The 20,481-nt window shown below is 40.7% G+C and overlaps 1 protein-coding gene across 3 annotated transcripts in view; it reads right to left on the bottom strand.

Annotated features, from left to right (window-relative positions):
* Window positions 1-686: 686 nt before the first annotated feature.
* The window catches only part of LOC127914630 (probable polypeptide N-acetylgalactosaminyltransferase 8), a 36,023-nt gene continuing 16,228 nt past the window's right edge, over window positions 687-20,481 (bottom strand). Inside the window, exons 1-12 of one of the 3 annotated variants that reach the window (XM_052492354.1) lie at window positions 13,317-13,658; window positions 5,860-5,927; window positions 4,290-4,536; window positions 3,884-4,050; window positions 3,568-3,751; window positions 3,277-3,474; window positions 2,958-3,072; window positions 2,592-2,777; window positions 2,187-2,324; window positions 1,924-2,019; window positions 1,605-1,769; window positions 687-1,467 (exon numbers count right to left, since the gene is read on the bottom strand). In XM_052492354.1, coding sequence (XP_052348314.1) covers window positions 1,333-1,467; window positions 1,605-1,769; window positions 1,924-2,019; window positions 2,187-2,324; window positions 2,592-2,777; window positions 2,958-3,072; window positions 3,277-3,474; window positions 3,568-3,751; window positions 3,884-4,050; window positions 4,290-4,536; window positions 5,860-5,869 — 1,641 coding nt within the window. In that variant the 5' untranslated portion in view covers window positions 5,870-5,927; window positions 13,317-13,658 and the 3' untranslated portion in view covers window positions 687-1,332. Of the gene's footprint in view, window positions 1,468-1,604; window positions 1,770-1,923; window positions 2,020-2,186; window positions 2,325-2,591; window positions 2,778-2,957; window positions 3,073-3,276; window positions 3,475-3,567; window positions 3,752-3,883; window positions 4,051-4,289; window positions 4,537-5,859; window positions 5,928-13,316; window positions 13,659-20,481 lie in introns of those variants that run through there. The other 2 variants (XM_052492355.1, XM_052492353.1) reach the window with 2 other exon arrangements.

The raw sequence follows: 20,481 nt of genomic DNA, 5'->3' as shown, positions 1-20,481 counted from the left end.
GTGCTCACAGCGATGACATCAAGTAACGGAATGGCTGAAGCTCACGCCAGTGCTGTCAGCTCGCCATGGCTTCCCCGACGGGACAAGTCTCTGAATGTCTTTGAGTGGCCCAGCCAGATTCCGGACTTGAACCCGATCGAACATCTCTGAAGAGACCTGAAAAGAGCTGTGCAGCGACCAACCTGACAGTGCTTGGGGGAATCTGCAGAGAAGAATGGGAGAAAGTCCCCAAATACAGGTGTGCCAAGCTTGTAGCCTGATACCCAAGAAGTCTATAGGCTGTATCGTTGCCAAAGGTGCTTCAACAAAGTACTGAGTAAAGGGTCAGAATAATGATGTATTTTTGCTTTGTCATTATGAGTTATTGTGTGAAGATTGATGAGGGAAAAAAACAATTCAATTTTAGAATAAGGCTGTAATTTAAGAATGTGGTAAAAGTAAAGGGGTCTGAATCCTTTCCGAATGCATTGTATACCTCCCTGCCACCAGAGCTGTACGAGAGAGGGCCGGCCATCCATGGGATAAGATCATCTCGGAGAGCTCATAGAGCAGTCGAGGACGGGTCTTCTTCAAAACTACACTGATGTCAACTCAGCTCTATACCATGTCAATGCAGAAAAATATTCCATAAGCCTCTTTGGTGTAAATCTACAGTGAATCAATAACAAACCACAAATGAGCGTATATACAGGAATCATATTTATTATTTCTCTGCATTTACAATCAGGACCAAGGAGAACACAGCTCAATAGCATTCCACATTCTGTGAAGAAACTGTATATATGTCCCCATGAAGCCATGTCCAACCAGCAGTTCAAAAAGATCACACAGTCATCTCACTGCTGACCACTGATTGGCTTTTCAAAATGTAATGATAATGCTGTGTTCATAAAGAACTGGGAAGGTGGTAATTACCAGTTGTGAAGTCGTAAATATCAGTTGGATGTATTCACGTGCTTTGAACTCGTTGAGAAACTCAGATTGGCTAACGGCCAACAAGCTGCGTCAACCATAAACTATAAGTACAGCTATCGTGTTTGTACAAAAATGAGTGTTCAAAAACTTTGTGTAAATAATGTTTTCTTGTTGCATTTAACTACTGACAATGCTGCTGTTAAAAAGGTAATTTCCTTAGTAGGTGACGTCAGAGGTTTCCCACTGGTAATCTCCCAGAGTTTCCCACTGTTAATTACCAGTTGGAGGGGTGTTCAAGTGGATTTTTACCAATCGTTTGTGGTAAATACCAACTTCCCACTTGCTTATGATCGCAGGATAACTCCTACAGCCCCGCTGTATTGTCTCTGGTACAGTAGGCCTAACTATCTCAGTGTATCAGAAGTCTTTTATCACATTCCGTATTAGCCAGTGCTGCCCACTGCACTCCTGAATGATGAGCTTGTAATCAGTGTCCTCCCCTGGGGTAATCTCCAGACATCTCTTTGTCTGTCTGTTCTGGATGGATTTTCCCTGTAAAACACAGCAAACATTCCACTGTACAACATCACACTAAAGTCAAAGACTAAAGTCTTTAAAGTCACTAAAGTCTCCCATGTTTCCAACAGTTAATAGGCATCAATTTCCCTATTTCATGTTGGAGTGCTTACCTGTTGAAATTCCCAGAGCATGTGGAATCCCTTCTGCTTGGCCTCCTTGCACTCATACAGTCCTGGGGTTTGAGTGCCAATGTCCATCAGACAGCGATTACTGTTGTACTTGTGAGACTTGATGCCTCCAATGTAGATCTCCCCGCTGGCTCGATAATAACAGTTCTGGACAGAGAGGATAGAAATTTGGACTTTTCTGTGTCTGTGGTATTGACAGTACTTTGCATTGTGGTATGGGTTGAATCCCGGCTCTGCTATGGGATGGACCATATTATACCGCTAGTTAAATTCTAAAATACTAAGCAATGATTCTACAAACCTGTGGAGCAAAATAATGGCATCCATGTAAAATAGGTGTGTTCCCCGGAACTGGGCCTTGATCTATACAGAGATCCATCTTCAGGTCATTGACCAGCTGTTGATTTTATGGACCAAGATTAAACAATTATAAAAGTGCAAATTCCTATCCTAATAATGAGTTGGAATTATGACCCTGCATCCAATTGAAAAAAAGAATGACATGCACCAAACATAGTTGATGAGGAAATTCCAGAACAACAGTAACATTTTAGCATTACTCACAACTCCATAACCAAGCAAGTCACCCAGGGGGTCTAACATTGGATACACATTGTCCAGATACCACTGGAAGGGTTTGCAGTTCAGACTCTTTCTCAACTTCTTCCTCTCTGAAACATCCCCAATGTCTATGCCATGATCCTGTGGTGAGAAAGAGGAAGATTTGTAAATCAGAAACACAGGCTGTATGAGCAATCCACCTATTATCCACTTGATGATGGCTTACCGCCATAATTTTACAAAGATCCTATGATCTTTATTATGGCAATGAGTAATAGACCATTCTTATAATATTGACTGTCTAGTCTACTTATTTTCAAACACAAAGCATGCATAACAGCGATGATTGTTATTCCATAGGAAACCTACTACAAAACCTATTTTTGAATGGTTTGTTGTGTACAGTACCTTCAGTGGGAGGTTCCAGGCGATGTTGACATTATGTTTGTATTCATCCATCCAGACCTCAGCCACTCTCAGAGCATTCCTCTTCATTGTAATGCTCAGGTCTGGGAGATAGGGTTTATGGGCCCTCTCGATGTGGGCTATTTTAGAACAAGGTATGACCTCGACACTTCCACCACACAGCCACACCTAGACACACCAAACACCAAGAGACAAGTACGAGTTTATAGATATGGACTGAAGTGTCGCGATTTTGGAAGTAGATTGTCTTGTTCAAACTGAACGACTCAAGAACAGAAAGCAATTCTGCAAACACAAGTCTGCTTTGATTTCCAACATTCATTCATAAACTGTAGCAGAGGGGCTTACCCGGATGCCCAGTTCAACATTTTCACCTCCATAGATCTTCATACCACCATCCAGAGCACCAATTTCCCCAAAGAACAGGCGATCAACCACTAGTATGCCCATAATGGAGGGGCTTCTGACAAACATACACAACACATAATGGTCATTTCTAAAATGGGAGATGTGACATTCATTTTAATGAATAGATAACGCAAAATAACGATACAGTTGTAAATATTAGGTACTATTTTCCTCCCAAAGCTGTGCTTTCCTTTTTGCCTTTTCAAACAGACTTGTGAAACAGGACTATCATCCGATGATGAAATCACAAACAACTCACTTTCCTGACTGTGTCTCGTCTTGTAAGGCATACCACTCAGGTCTGAAGGATTCGTACATACACCACAGGGCCCAGTCAAAGGCGTGTGCACTCGGCCAATAACGTGTGACTGTCAAGTCATCGAAATGGACTTTGTCAAACACCGGTGTCAACACCAACGTGCGGTCCTCCTTTATCCGAGCTAACAGAGGCTCCGCCCTGTTCACAGAAACACAGAGTGAAAACATTGTGTTAAAGGAGACTCCAAAAAATATCACTGAATGTCTTTATAATATAAACCATTCAGACTACCATTCCACGTGAACTTCTATGTGGGCATCCAAGATGGCTACCACGTCTCCTTCAGCTTCCCTCCACCCTGAGAGGCGGGCCTGTGTGAGACCGAGCTGCTCCAGGTGTCTCACTCTCTTCAACAGGCCCGGACGCTCTTCATCGATGAATCTGATGTAGGCATCCAACTTCTCCTTTAGGTCCTCTGGGAAAGCAGACACTTGCAAATCATTGGTACACAACAAAAGTTGAAAGCCACACTTGAGTTCAAATATACTTTCAAATGTTTCTAGAGAGCATAGACAAAGAGCAGAGGGCATAAACAAATTAGGCGAACCATTGGAGCTGTGGTCATCCACCAGTATGATGTTTTTGAGGAGGTGTTGGGGGGTCTTGTCTATGATACTGCGGACAGCTCTCTTGATGACTGACAGGGCCTCGTCCAAGTAGATCAACACCACGCTGATGGTGGGCAGGTCATGGGGGTACTGGTGATTAGCACACCTGACAGACACAACAAAAACATTTGGTCCACCTCATATCATTCAGTCACTTCACCAAAGCTGCTGTTTCACTCTTAAAGTTAGTACATTTCAATGTAATTTGTCAAATTGCATTAAAAGTGCTGGAGATGGAATTGACCTCGGATGAGCGCTATGGAACAGACTGGTTAGAATTCAGAAGTCTTGAGTTATCCATCATTTTTGGGCAGAGGTGGCAGAGAGATGAGGAAAAGGATTTACTTAGGATCGCGAGTATCAGGGATTTCCCTGTTCAGCGGTAGTCTGTCACTTAGGAAGGCGTTGTATCCATACATCTGAAACAACCCTTCTGCCTCTTTCTGCTCCTCCTCTGAGAGCTCATCACCCCAGGTTGTAAACAGAGCTGAGTTGGGGTACAACTTCTTCACCACCTTCCTCTCCTTCTTGACCTCGGTAGCCTTCACAGCCTGCCCCTCTTTCAGACTGATCCTGTTGTTGACTGACTTCACTGTGGACACAAGACAGCTGCTCATCAAACTGACATTAATTGGTTGTTTCTGTGTATTTCAGATAGTTTAAGGCTGCCAGAATCAATTAAAGTCACTCCTTTTGATACACACAGATTATGACCTCATTTACATAACTACTGTTTTCATTTGATTTAAAAAAAAGTTGATTAATAAGGTTTGTTCTGCCTTGGAGGATTACCTTGAAGTAACTGTTGTACATTTGTAAAAGTAAACAATGTGGCACATTTTGGCACACAGAAGTTGGTAGATCTAAATGTAACACATTTTGTACATCAAACAACAGTGTGCAGGATTAAAGAACATTCTAAAAATGATTATTGGCCATATTTTATAGATTTGTTCTAATCCTTTATTTGTTTATATAATTGAGAACAAATGTGACCGACAGCCTCAGTTCAGTTTTATGTTGTAAAAAATGTTAGTGTGTTTTTTACATGAGAAAAAAGTAGAGACTCAGAGCTAGAAAATTGTATTTTATACACTGCAGTTGAGGAACAATGCGACAGTAATTCTGCATTGAAAGTTGATCAACTTGGTAGAAAATGGCCCTTGTACATCTACTAGACAACCCTTCTTTGCCAACACCTCTTCAGCAATGTGAGGCGGCAGGGTAGCCTAGTGGTTAGAGTGGCGGACTTGTAACTGAAAGGTTGCAAGTTCAAATCCTCCTGAAATCCTCAAATGCTCCTGAACAGGCAGTTAAACCCACTGTTCCTCAGCTGTCATTGAAAATAAGAATTTGTTCTTAACTGACTTGCCTGGTAAAAATTTTTAAAAAAATGTTCACACCCTCTTAAGCCTTAGCCTCACCCATCTCTTTAAGGATTCTAATGTGAAGACCTGCTAAACGGAGTAAGTTGTTTAGTAAACAACCAAAGATTTCAATACTAAAAGTAGTATCCTGCAATAGTGAAAAACTTGGTAAAAATACACTTCTTCTTGTCCTTGGCCAATATCCTAATATAACTTTGGTGCAGGTCATGTTGTTCTTTACGTTACGTGACCTTAGTTCCTTGTTTATGTCTCTATTTTAGTTGGGTCAGGGCGTGAGTTGGGGTGGGCATTCTATGTTTTATGTTCTATGTTTTCTATTTCTATGTGTTTGGCCTGGTATGGTTCCCAATCAGAGGCAGCTGGCTATCGTTGTCTCTGATTGAGAACCATACTTAGGCAGCCTGTTCCCCCACTATGGGTTGTGGGTAGTTGTTTCCTGTCTCTGCACCAGACAGAACTGTTTAGTTTTCATTCATTCTCTTGTTATTTTGTGTTCAGTTTAAATAAATATTAACATGGACACGTACCACGCTGCATATTGGTCCGGTCCTTCCTACTCCTCCTCAGAAGAGGAGGTCAATCGTTACAACCGTCTCTGGTAAACACAGAAAAAAGTTTCCAGATAAAAATATGTTATACATTTTGGTAATTTATAGATTACGCTTACACACTAAATTGATGGGTCATATGAAGAAAATGCTATAGCCACCCCCAGTAACATCTAGCTAAGTGGATGGGTCACTATTGTCTAGACATGTACAGTACACATGTTCATGAAATACAATAGATGGTCATAATCGCCTTGATGGGTCATGCAATCATATGGTGAAGTGGAGTCTTTTGTTTAGACATGTAAAAATGTTTAGACATGTTCAGACAACTTATTAAATCCAGACAAGATGAATGTGTGTTTGTCTTGTCCCGTGTATATGGTCTTTCTCATTTTGTCTGTATGTATTTTAATCTCACTTTCCATCTAAGAACTAAATATACTTTCCTGCAACCCGCCTCCCCCAATATGGTACGGATCTGCTATTTTTATACTTTTTAACTGGAAACTCCATCAGCAGCTAGCCACCTTACTAGCTAGTAGTCATTTTTATCCACTGGTAGCAGTCTTCACCTTTAGCTCGGACACCAGCCAGCTTTAGCTCGGTCAATACCTGCCAGTCTGCACAGCGCAATATCAACCCAGAGCATATCGAAGCATATCAGATTGCTTTTCTCTACCACGTCACTGGATTCCTGCCGCAAGCTCTGGACCATTACACTGGACCATCGCAGCTAGCTAGCTGCACCCGAGTGGCTATTACTGGCTAACGCTTCTGTCCTGAAGCAAAATCCCAGATAGGCCTAGCTCGAGGCTATCTCCTGGCTAGCCGACGAATGTATGCCAGCTAACTCTTAGGCTACAATACCTATCTTGCTAATTGGCCTGGACCCTTTATTGTCGACACCGAGCCCTACCAATTCATCACGACTGGTCTGCCAACGTAATCATCCGATGTGGCTTCAACAGGGTTTTCCGTTGCGATGTCGCCGAAGACCCATCTGCTTGCCTCGGCCTGCTAGTTTTCTGAACGTCGTGTCTCCCGCTCGTCTAGCGTAGTAGCGACTACGGAACGGCTCCCTGACTTACCTATTGCTGCTCATTGGACCCTATGATCACATGCGGAGACCTCACCTGGCTTAACTGGTACCTCCAGAGATGCAACCTCTCTCATTGTCACTCAATGCCTAGGTTTCCTTCACTGTTCTCACACCTTGTCTGTACATTATGCTCGGAATCTATTCTACCACGCTCAGAAATCTTCTCCTTTTATTCTCTGTTCCCAACACACTAGATGACCAGTTCTTATAGCATTTAGACGTACCCTTATCCTACTCCTCCTCTGTTCCTCTGGTGATGTAGAGCTTAACCCAAGCTCTGTAGCCCCCAATACTACAACTATTTCCCAAGCGCTCTCATTTGTTGACTTCTGTAACCGTAAAAGCCTTGGTTTAACATCAGAAGCCTCCACCCTAAGTTTGTTTTATTCACTGCTTTAGCACACTCAGCCAACCATGATGTCCTAGCCATGTCTGAATTCTGGCTTAGGAAAGCCACCAAAAAATCTATTTTTGCAGAAATAAGTGTCTCACTGTTGCCACTTGTTATAGACCCTCCTCAGCCCCCAGCAGTGCCCTGGACACCATATGTGAATTGATTGCCCCCCCCCCCATCTATCTTCAGAGTTCGCACTGTTAGGTGACCTCAACTGGGATATGCTTAACACTCCGGCCATCCTACAATCTAAGCGAGATGCCCTCAATCTCACACAGATTTCAAGGAACCTACAAGGTATAGCCCTAAATCCGTAAACATGGGCACCCTTATAGATATCATCCTGACCAACTTTCCCTCTAAATACACCTCTGCTGTCTTATTGCCTGCGTCCGTTATGGACCACCCCTCATCACTGTCAAACGCTCCCTAAAACACTTCAGCTAGCAGGCTATTCTAATCAACCTGGCCTGGGGATCTTGGAAGGATATTGACCTCATCCCGTCGAGGACGCCTGGTTATTCTTTAAAAGTGTTTTTCTTGCCATCTGAAATAAGCATGCCCCATTCCAAAAAACGTAGAACTAAGAGCAGACATAGCCCTTGGTTCACTTTAGACTACTGCCCTTGATCAGCACAAATCCCAGCAATATGCAGCTTTTTAGGGTAGTCAGAATCCAATATACACAGTCAGATAGGAAAGCAAAGGCTAGCTTTTTAAACAGAAATTTGCATCCTGTAGCACTAATTCCCAAATGGTTTGGGACACTGTAAAGTCCATGGAGAATAAGAGCACCTCCTCCCATATCAGCTGGGTTAGACAATCTGGACCCTCTTTTAAAAAAATGATCAGCCCCCCACCCACCCGCAAAATGATGCTGCCACCCCCATAGTTCACGGTTGGGATGGTGTAATTCGGTTTGCAAGCCTCCCCTTTTCCCTCCAAACATAACAATGGTCTTTATGGACAAACAGTTAAAGTTCGTACTTTTGGAGAAATGTCCTCTGTCCCCATGTGCAGTTGCAAACTGTAGTCTGGCTTTTTTATGGCAGTTTTGGAGCAGTGGCTTCTTCCTTGCTGAGCGGCCTTTGAGGTTATATCAATATTGGACTCGTTTTACTGTGGATATAGATACTTTTGTACCTGTTTCCTCCAGCATCTTCACAAGGTCCTTTGCTGTTGTTCTGGGATTGATTTGTACTTTTCGCTCCAAAGTATGTTCATCTCTAGGAGACAGAACACGTCTCCTTTCTGAGCAGTATTATGGCTGCATGGTCCCATGGTGTTTACACTTGCATTCTATTGTTTGTAGAGATGAACGTGGTACTTTCAGGCATTTGGATATTGCTCCCAAGGATGAACCAGACTTGTGGAGGTCTACAATTTTTTTTCCTGAGGTCTTGGCTGATTTCTTTTGATTTTCCCATGATGTCAAGCAAAGTTTGAAGGTAGGCCTTGAAATACATCCATAGGTACACCTACAATTTACTTAAATTATGTCAATTAGCCTATCAGAAGCTTCCATAACATAATTTTCTGAAATTTTCCAAGCTGTTTAAAGGCACAGTCAACTTACTGTATGTAAACTTCTGACCCACTGGAATTGTGATACAGTGAATTAGAAGTGAAATAATCTGTCTGTAAACAATTGTTGGAAAAATGACTTTTGTCATGCACAATGTAGATATCCTAACCCACTTGCCAGACAATAGTTTGTTAACAAGATATTAGTAGAATGTTTGAAAAATAGTTTTAATGACTCCAACCTAAGTGTATGTAAACTTCCGACTTTAAAACTAGTTTTTCAATCAGTCCACAACATTCTTATTAAGCATCAGCTTTCAGAGCAGCTTACCGATCACTGCACCTGTACACAGCCCATCTGTAAATATTCCACCCAACTTCCTCATCCCCATATTGTTATTTATGTTTCTTGCTCTTTTGCACCCCAGTATCTCTACTTGCACATCATCATCTGCACATCTATGACTCCAGTGTTAATGCTAAATTGTAATTATTTCACCATGGCCTATTTATTGCCGTACCTCCCTAATCTTACTACATTTGCACACAGTGTACATCGATTTTTCTATTGTTTAATTGACTGTACATTTGTTTATCCCATGTGGGTTTTTTCCGCACTGCTTTGCTTTATCTTGGCCAGGACGCAGTTGTAAATGAAATTTTGTTCTCAACTGGCCTACCTGGTTAAATAAAGGTGAAATATATATTTTTAAAGAAATGTAAAAAACATTTAGCTAACTAGCTAAACATTGAACCGGGACCTTTCCAACTCATGTTACTACCAAAACAAACATTCTCGTACCTGTAGCTTGCTAACATTATAACTAGCAGTGCAAATGGATTTCTGATTTTAGTAATATTTCAACACAGATCACACATGTAGCATTCGCTAGCGATCCAGAAAACTAACGTTCGCTAGCTAGCTAACTGTATGCTTTAACTTTAACTTGCAATGAAAAGAACTTTGACAAAATTAGAAACTAATAATATCTGAAAATGTAGCATGACATTTACTCGTATACATGGATGAATGCTTCACGGCAGACTGGAACCATTTAACTTCATTTTGATTGTAGCTAAATTTTTTTGGCCGGCATTGTGTCAAGTTTGTTTCATATTGACTGTGGTGTGTGCAGAAAGTAGCCCATCACTTTTTCCAAGTGATCTGTCGATAGCGCCTGCTAAATTCAGGGCATCAATATTGTTGAGAAAAGCAGCAAAACTTTTGTAGTTCTCTATGGCTAACATTGCATCTTTCAAAAACAGCGCGCGGTAGAAAGGACTATCAACACATACTGAGCAGTTTATGTCATAGACAGAAGCATGCTACATGGCAGACCAATCCAAAGTCCAGCCCATTCATTATCTCAGCCAATAATGCCTAACAGGAAAGTCTTTTTCCGTGGTTAAACCAACTAGTCTCGTATTTTACATTTTTATTCATATTTATGGATGGATCTTTTATTACGCACATGAAAGTTCACGTTCCAGAAGGCATTTCTGCCAAAATTCATGTTTACTTTCAAATGCTTCTCCTATGAACTAGTGATGTGTGACATACGCCTAGTTTCCTGAACAAGTCACAAATTCCCTTTCACAATCATCCCTGTGACGTGTGAAATAACTTTTTGGGGGGAATCAACTCTAGATGTAGGCTCATGCTAGACTCAAATTGGTTCTCAATTAAATTAAGGGTTTAACAGTGGCAGCCTTTAGTCCAGGTACAGTATGTGAACAAGTGGAGGCTCCTCGGAGGATGAAGGGGAGGACCATCCTCCTCAGTGAAAGTTCATAAAAATAAAAACATTATAGACATTAAAAAAGTGATAATTTTTAGACTACTAAATATATTCATATGTCACCAAATAATTTATACAAATACACTGTTTTACAATGAAGGTCTAAAGTAACTTCAAAAGCACTTTCTGAGGTCACACCATGGTGTAGCCAGAGGGCAGCTAGCTTCAGTCCTCCTCTGGCTACATTGACTTCAATACAAAACCTCGGAGGCTCGTATGCCTCACCCCCTTCTATAGACATACATGGTAATTGTGACCACTTCCGGAGGACTTCCTCCAACCAATCAAATCTTTGGCAATATGAACTGACATGTTGTCCATCCAATCATATAATTGGGATCAGAGAATGAACCTAGTGTGTGGAATTGTGCCACAGAGCATTGTGGGGGTTATATGTGTTGAGAAGCTTGGTGTCATTGTTGGATAGAGACAGAGTGAAGAGTAATAGTTGAGCATTTTATTTATATTATTCAATTCAAATTCGTTTTTTAAAATTACAGTTGATGGAAGAGATATATTATCAAAACAATTATTGGTTTTAGAACTTTATTTAACATTTTTAAAAGTTAGCCTTGCGAGTGTGCAATTTTCTGCATCAGAATGGTAGAATGTCCAACGCTGCCGAAAATGTTGTGGACTTTTTGCGGGAAAACCCCTTTCATTCTCTGGGGTACATGGAAAAGGTACAAATTAAAATCCAGTTTCAACCTCTGCCTGAGATCCGTTTCATGAAGAAGGATGAACATGTGAGGGCGTTCAATATCAACAGGTATCAAAAGTATAGCTGGTTAACAGTGAGACTTTCATCAAGCTGCCTGTATTGCCTTGCCTGCTTTTTGGAAAGTCTGAGCCTTGGTCGAAAGGTGGGTACAGTGACCCGAAGAACATCGATCGTTCAGCTAAATGGCAAAACAAAAGCATAAGCGTATAAATGCCCACATCAGATTCAAATTTCTGGGAATAAACTGCATTGATAGAAGACACGGCGAGAGGGAAAGTTCCGCCTACAAGGGCAACTACAATGAGCTTGCAGAGGTAATTGCGCATTACAACGCTTTACTTGCTAAACATATTGAACTTTCGACTGTCTTTTCTAGGATGTCGTAAACAATTCCGAATGATTTGATAGCTTCCATCGCATCATCCATTAAATTGTAGATAAAAGAGAGCGGTTGACGCAACACATTTATTCTCGTTCGCTCCATTAGGCGTACCACTATACTCCTGTATTTATTTAGCAAAGATGATAACACATAATCACTCCGCACAGACACAAGCAAAAGCTCATTACATAAACGTTGCACCTAAACATTAGAAATCTGACATGCTGTATGGGATGAAAATTGGAGTATTTTTCAGTCTGATCAACTGTAGGCTACTAATAAGAGCAGCTGAATAACTTCACATCCTATGCGACCTGTCCGTAAACTAATTGATAACGTTATGTATTTATTGTCCATTTGTGTGTCTGGAGAAAATGTAGTTTAAATTCAAAATTGGGCTGGCTTAGGCCTACAGTTGCATAGGCCTGCATGATGCAAACATGCATAACGCAAGCTCGTTGTTGTCTATGGGTAGAGTAAATCCCCCTCCTAATCCAGTCTAAATATAATTTATGAACAAATATAAGGTAGCTGCAATTTGACAGAGTAAAAAAAAAAAACATGTGACCTGATTAGGAAAAACGGGTCCCATCATAGCCCATATAAAACGTTTTTACAACTGATTAATCACTGTCATACTTTATAGGGTCCAGAGTTTTCCTAGTTAGGTTAGCATATAAGGAAAAACTCCAGGCCCCCGAAGATAAAAATTACCCCACCGCTCTGGGACCTATGGTGCCACCAGTCTGCTTGCAGTTGTCAGTTATCAGGTATGTGAATGATCAGGGCTTCATTCCAGAATGTTTCATGAGCTACATTGATGTGTCAAGTGGGCAAAATGTGCAGTCTGCGTTTGACTTTATGAATTTTGAGATTAAATTTAGAGAAATTCATTGTCCAAACCTACGATGGCACAGCTGTAATGGAATGTATCTGCTATTTATATTTACAGCTAAGTCCCCTCCTGTTCCCTGATTAAGAGGTGATGACCACGCCACTCCACGACCATTGTTAACGCTCATTACATGAACTGAAGTCACTTCTCGTCACTTCTCATGTGCACACTCATTTTATTTAACTAGGCAAGTCTGTTAAGAACAAATTCTTATTTACAATGGACGGCCAAACCCAGACGGTGCTGGGCCAATTGTGCCCACCCCTATGGGAATCCCAACCATGGCCGTATGTGATACAGCTTGGATTCAAACCAGTGACTCCTCTTGCACTGAGATGCAGTGCCTGAGACTGCTGTGCCACTCGGGAGCCCAGTTATTGTGTGTAAGGGTGCAATTACTTTTTCACACTGAGGAATTTGGTGTTGCATAACTTCAGTAAATAAAACAAGTGTCCATTTTTTGTATTATTTGTAAACTCAGGTTTCCTTTATCTAATATTAGGTTTTGGTTGAAAATCTGATAACACTCAGGATAAAAAAATATGCAAAAATAGTGAAAATCTTAAAGGGGGCCAATACTTTTTCACAGCACTTTCAGATGAAGGAAATTGATACCCACCCAGCTTCTCAATGTGAGCCTCCATCTTCTCCAGCCTCTTGAGCATGTCCTGACCCCTGACCGAGTCATTCTGATGGGCCCTCTGCAGTCTTTCCCCATGAGAATGAACCTCCCGCTTAATGGATGTGATGTAGAGTATTCCAGCGCCCATGGCCAGCAAAGAAGCCAGCCCTCGAACCCAGCTTATTCTCATCGTCCCTCTGCGTGTAAGCGATCAACATGGGAATACAGAGGATTTCCTTCCTCTCTCGCTGAGATCCAGGCTCGCCTGAAAGGAGGGAGGGGTGATATAATAGAAAGTTCCAAGTGAAGAAAAGAGAGCAGCAGTCGCAGATAGTCAATCAAAAATCTATTTGCAATCAACCTCCAAAGAAGCAGAGAACATGTCTAACTGGCCTGCTCTGGAAACACCCTTGTATCAGGACGAGGCTTGTAGGAAGTCAAAAGGCAGTGACTTTGTCAGCTGCTACAGAATCACAGTGTTTCACACAATACAATAATAATCAGTGTATCCTCTGTCCTTGTACCTTCAGTCTGCCGTCAACCATATCAGCAGTTATGCGTTTAATCCATAACATACAGCCTCTAGTCTAGTGACCATCAACCCAAGTGTTACAATCAGAACACTGGAAATCAAATGTATTACAACAAACTCTTAATTAAATATGACCGACCGGCTCGATTTGGTCTTATGTAGCAAAATTTGAAACTGTGTTTTTACATTGGATAAAAGTAGACTTAGAGCTAGAAAATGGTATATCATACACACAAGTTGAGAAACATTGGAAAAGTAATTCTGCTTTGAAAGTTGCTAAACTTGTAACCCCAGTTGAGAAAATGGTCGTGGAATGTTTTGTTACACCTACTGGAGCTCTTCTGTCTGCACCCATTCAACATCTTTCACACCTTCTTAAGCATCAGCCCCACCCATCTCTTTAAGGATTCACATGTGAGGCCAAGCGCTAAACAGTGAATACAGTCGTGTACTAAACAACTAGAGATTAAGACTAAAGGCTGGTTCATACTACGTCTATCAACATGTCTGTTGTCATTCATTATTACAGGAAACTCACAAGATCATTATTTGAGTTATTTAAGCTAATTACAGAAAGTAGCTTATGGTTGTGAGTGTGACAAAGCAAAAGCCGGGCATTCTACTAGAGCAGTGGTTCCCAAACTTGTTATAGTTCCGTACGCCTTCAAACATTCAACCTCCAGCTGCGTACTGCTTCTGGCCCCAGGGTCAGCGCACTCTAAAATGTAGTTTTTTTGCCATCAGACTGCCATACACACACTACACAATACATTTATTTAACATAATAATGAGTGTGAGTTAGTCACAACCCTGCGCGTGGGAAGTGACAAAGAGCTCTTATAGGACCAGGGCACAAATAATAATATAACATTCAATAATTTTGCGCTTTATTTAACCAGCTTACTTATAAAACCTTATTTGTTCATTGAAAACTGTGAATAATTCACCACAGGTTAATGAGAAGTGTGTGCTTGAAAGGATGCACATAACTCTGAAATGTTGGGTTGTATTGGAGAGAGTCTGTCTTAAATAATTTTCCACACAGTCTGTGCCCGTATTTAGTTTCATGCTAGTGAGGGCCGAGGACCCACTCTCACATAAGGTATGTGGTTGCAAAAGGCATTTAGTGTCTTAACAGCGCAATTTGCTAAGGCAGGATACTCTGAGCGCAGCCCAATCCAGAAATCTGGCAGTGGCTTCTGATTAAATTATATTTTCACAGAATCGCTTGTTTCAATTTTGATGAGGCTCTCTTGTTCAGATATCGGTAAGTAGACTGGAGGCAGGGCATGAAAGAGATAACGAGAAACTTCTGACAATGTGTCTGAAAGTCAGGAATCAGGTTCTGACAGTGAGGAGCTGCCCCCCAGCCATTGAGAACCCTGAATCTGAGGACCCCATGACCACTGACAAAGTCCCAGTTCCCTTTGAAGATGCTGGTGGTGATGGAGGCAGACCGACAATGGATGAAGTACAGGAGTTCAGTGGTAGTTGGAAGGCTGCCAGCCATTTCACCCCTCCTGGCCCTGCTGTTTGTTTTGATGAGTCCCAGTCTGGAGTTTAACGCCCCTTGCCATTTCCATCTGAGGCCGATTGCTTCAAGTTGTTTCTGACAGAGGATCTGGTGGGAGATATAGCAGAGACCAATCGCTATGCCTTGAAGCTACAGGAGAAGAGAGCCAGGAGTGGGGGGGGGACAACCACAATTAGTGAAATATATAAATATATACCTTCCTGGTGATAGTCCTTGTTACGAATCCCTTTGGCCCTGCAGTCTAGAGGGGATGGAAACGAGACCCGTTTATGCAAATCATAATAGTGAAAAAGTAACAATGAGAACGAAAAACCACTGACAACTTAAATCTACCGTCAAACAGTTATGGTTTCTTTTTAACCTTTCTTTAACTCAGCAAGTCCGTTAAGAACAAATTCTTATTTTCAATGACGGCCTAGTGGGTTAACTGCCTGTTCAGGGGCAGAACGACAAATTTGTACCTTGTCAGCTCGGTGGTTTGAACTTGCAACCTTCCGGCTACTAGTCCAACACTCTAACCACTAGGCTACCCTGCCGCCCCTTTATTTCGTAAACACCAAATAAAGCTGGACCCAAGGAAAGAAACACATATCCAATAACACCACTAAATTAGACTAGCCTACTTCAATACAGCTTCTTCAGATTGATGACTGATTGGGGAATGATGATTGCCACCTGTGAGGAGGGGATAAGGAGAGAAAAGAAATACACACACAGGATACATAAACAGGATACCAGTATCCGTAACAGTCCTTCTCATGGGGATAGTAAAGAAGAACTCTGTAAGAGAATACTGGAGCACAGATCCTATGTTTGCAACTCCCTTCTATGCCACCCTATTTTCCCAAGACTGCATTTCATCAACAATGCTACTGCCATCCTAAATGACCCGTTACACAAAATAGGAAATGTCAACAGCTGGCAGTAAAGTGGCATGACAAGACGAGACATCCATGTCCTCTCCACTGTCCATACAGCAACCATGTCGGCCACAGGGTAGGTGGACCACCTGACGGGAGAGAGAGAAATCAAACCAGACTGCGTGCTTGACTATAACCTCAAAATGGAGGCAGTGGATAAGGCGGACATGATAAACAGCTTTATGGAATGCACTCAGAAAACAGTGGTATAAGAAGATATTTTTACATTTTTCCAGGGTAGCTTCAAAATACAACACATGCTAATACTTCTCTGGCACAATTAGCATTGCTTTCCATAGCTAATAGAAGAATGTAGCTAGCTACCTAAGCATTGAGTATAACACCATAAAGGTTATGAAATGAGTAACTTTACCTCGTGTGTCTACAGTTAAGGAATATAGAAAAAAATATTATGCTACAGTATAAACAACATAACAGACATGCAGAAACTATTATAATGTAATTAAGGCACTTACTTTGATAGAAACGCACATTTCTCCAAAGTTATTATCGATAACAACTATGACTGCGATCCAGGCAACAGACGGAAAATGTGAACACGTGTGAGCAGAACGGGAGATGAGCAAATGTCTGCAGGTTTATGTACTCTTGTTTGTATATTTCTGTTTTTTGTATTTGTTGTGTTCATAATTTTAAAAAGTAAAACATTTTTGGGGAGATAATATACGGCAATTACTTGAAACAATTGAACATTATGAAACATCGAAGATACCAGGCCTGTTCTGCATAGCAGATTTTGAAAATGCGTTTGATAAAGTATGTCTAGAATTTATGTATAAATACCTGGATAACTTTCATTTAGGAAAATCTCTTATACAATGGGTTAAAGTTATGTACAGCAACCCCAGATGTAAAACAGTAAATAATGGTTACTTCTCAGAAAGTATTGAAACCCAAAATGCTTCTCCTGTAGATTATTAAGAAAGGCTCATCCTTTGTTCTCAAATTGACTTTTTGCCTTCATATAGATGACAACTTCTCATTACCGACTAATTGAAAATGAAATTTCGTTTAAAGTATCGCCCTTTCTTAAACAAGCCATACAAAACTGGTTACAATTTCAGTTTTATCCTCCAGAAAAGTTAGAACAAATATTACAACAAATGTTATACTCTAATATACGGATGAATAAAAAAACATTCTTTATGGAAAAAATGTTTAAAATTGTATTATATTTATTAATGATATTATGAATAGAAACGGAGGAGTTATGTCACATATGCAGTTAACGAAAATATATGGGAATATCTGCTCAATCCAAATTTACATCCAACTGATTGCAGCACTACCACAAAAATGAAGGAAGCGAGTGGAAAAGGGAGAAGGTAGGAAACTTGTTTGCCTGCCATATATTAAAGATACAAATTGGCTGAAAGGAACTGGCTTAAATAGAAACAGGTTGCAAAATAAATGGGAGGAGATTTTTGATGTACCAATTCCACGGCACATGGTTTATGAACTGGTACAAAAACTACACATGATTCAACACTTAGAGATTTTCAATTTAAATGATTATATAAAGTTCTTGCAACCAACAGAATGCTATATATATGGTGAATACAACAATCTCAGCTCTGTAGATTTTGCTGCGAAGAGACAGAATCAATCGATCATTCATTCTGGTATTGCCCCTATGTAGCTTGTTTCTGGTCACAGGTTCAGGAATGGTTAAAAAATCACAACATGCACATAAAATTCACCTAAAGCAGTGTTGGGCGATTTGGAAAGCCATAGTCAATCAATAAATAATATAATAATACTCGTGGGAAAGGTTTTCATCTTTAGCTCACAATCTGTGTATAATATATGATAAGAAAGGTATAAAAAAAAGTTAAACATCACAGCACAATTGAAAAATACTGTATATGGCACATGGAAACCAAACGAGGGTGGTCTATGGTGATTAGTGGGATGGGCTGAGAGTGGCTGAGGGGTGGGATTAAAGAGCTTATGTTTGATAATATATAATTGTTATGTGACTGCTTTATATAAAAGTACCATGTATGTAACATTTATGTATATGTAGCAAAGTAGCTGTAAAAAAAACTAAGATATTTGTCCTTTGAAGAGGGGGTTGGTGGAGGTGTTAAAAAAGGACACTTGTAGTATAACTCCATGGCAGGAACCAAAGGCCTAAAAGGTGGGATGTCTACTCTTACTAAGGACTTAAAATTGGCGATGATGTAGTGTCCCCATGAGTGACAGAACACTAAGCCAATGAATCGCAATGTTGGCCAATATTCCATGAGACTTTTGGGGGGAAAAACATGCAGGGCTTGACATTAACCTGTTTATCCACTTGTCCGTCAGAAAGGGAGGTGACTGAAAATATTGTTATATTGTTTGATGCAAGAAACCCCTTTCCAAATTAAATGTATTATTATTTCCATACCATTATTACAGAGAATAAGACAAATTATTCTACGCTCTGCTTATTGTCTACTTAGCTTTTTCAAGCCTGTCTCAAAATACAACACTGCCCCTTTAAGAAACGAACAAAGCTCTTTACCTGACCTTCTTTTCAAAGATGTCTAGAAATGTATATGTTTTGTGCTCTTGTAGGAAGCAATCCCTCCCCTATTGTTCACAACAAATGATCTATAACAGGGCTAATAACTCACTAACTAGCAAAATATATGAACACAATGTGCACACTTGGCTACGTACAGCTCTCGCTTTGATCTCAAAACAAGTGCATCTACTCACAACCACTCATGTTGTTAACAGAGTCCAGTTCAATGCAAATGGCACAGATCCATACATGGCAATTGTCTATTTGCATATAGGCCTACTGCAGCTCTGATTGTTTACGCCACACCGGTCTGTGTAGAGTACGGGCTGAGTAGTGTGTGTCAAATAGAATCCTACTCCGATGCGTTCTGCCGACAACAATCTCTTGCATAGGTAATTTTGTTTCGGTATGTTGCATTGAAAGTGTCTAAAATTGCATTGACTTGATCACAGTTGCCACATTAAAGGCAAATATTGATAGTGTTAACAGGGAGAACTACAACAGTGGTCACCAACGTTTTCTGAGTCAAGGTCAATTTGAATCAAAATGCAAGCCGAGATCTACCTCTCAGATTAGTTTTTACATAACTTAAAAAATGTAAGCCAGTAACCAATTAAAAACAGTACTGTAGCAATGAGGTTTATGCAGTAAGCTATAGGCCCAATACATTATCACCGCATATTGGCTTTGCTGCCAATGCATTGTTGTTCAAGACATTTTTTAAAATTATATTTCATTTAAATCATTTGTTTTTTACTTTTGCATACATTTAAATCATTTGTTTTTTTTTGTATTTTACTTGGCTGATGGTGCCTTCATTTGATGGTCAGTCTCAGCAGAGGGGAGAGCAGCAGACTGAGGGTCAGCCTCTCAACATCCCTCCGCTCTCTCTTTCCTCCACTGACACTGACCAAAAAGGGACACCGTCTTCCAGCTGATAGCGAAACTCAAGTCGCACCACATTATTTCTGCTTCATGCACAAATTCATGTTGTTACTCCTATGAACAGAGAAAGTGTAGTATTCCTGGATATTGAAAAAGACCCAAGCCGCTAATAATAACAACACAAGCCTATAGGTTTCACTTTCCTACTCATTCATAACTGCTGCAGTGCTTGTTGCAGTGCTGAGTGGAAATAGGAAGAACACACATTTTATGGCTTATAAAAGTGCTGAATAGAGTGCTGACAGTGCTGAGTAAGAACTTAAACATGAACTCACTCATAAAAACAGCATGTCTTTGCTGTATTCATTGACAGTCTCTCTGTAGTCATAGTTTTAGACATTTTGAAATCTCACAGTATCAACTTTGTGTAGCTTTCTTTTATGGCTGCTATGTTACTGCAGACACGGTCATCTGCGCCATCCGATTAGCCAGCAGTAAGCCTAGTGCACGTGATTTCTTCTCTAGGCCCACCGGGAAGGCACAGTTTGTACCTTCAGACACATGAAATGGTCCAAAATGGCAACAGTTGGCCTACCTGGCAGGTGCATCTTCCGCCAACAGCCCGAGACAAAAAGAAAGAAGAACACAAGGCTTTATCATAGTTTTTTTACAGAAATGGTTGTCGATCGACGAGGAATACCTTGTCGATTGGTCGCGATCGACCAGTTGGTGACTAATGCTCTAGAGTGAAGTTCAAT

Source organism: Oncorhynchus keta, chromosome 33 (assembly GCF_023373465.1).
Source record: "Oncorhynchus keta strain PuntledgeMale-10-30-2019 chromosome 33, Oket_V2, whole genome shotgun sequence".
NCBI lineage: Eukaryota > Metazoa > Chordata > Actinopteri > Salmoniformes > Salmonidae > Oncorhynchus > Oncorhynchus keta.
This window is presented reverse-complemented; position numbering and strand designations above follow the sequence as displayed.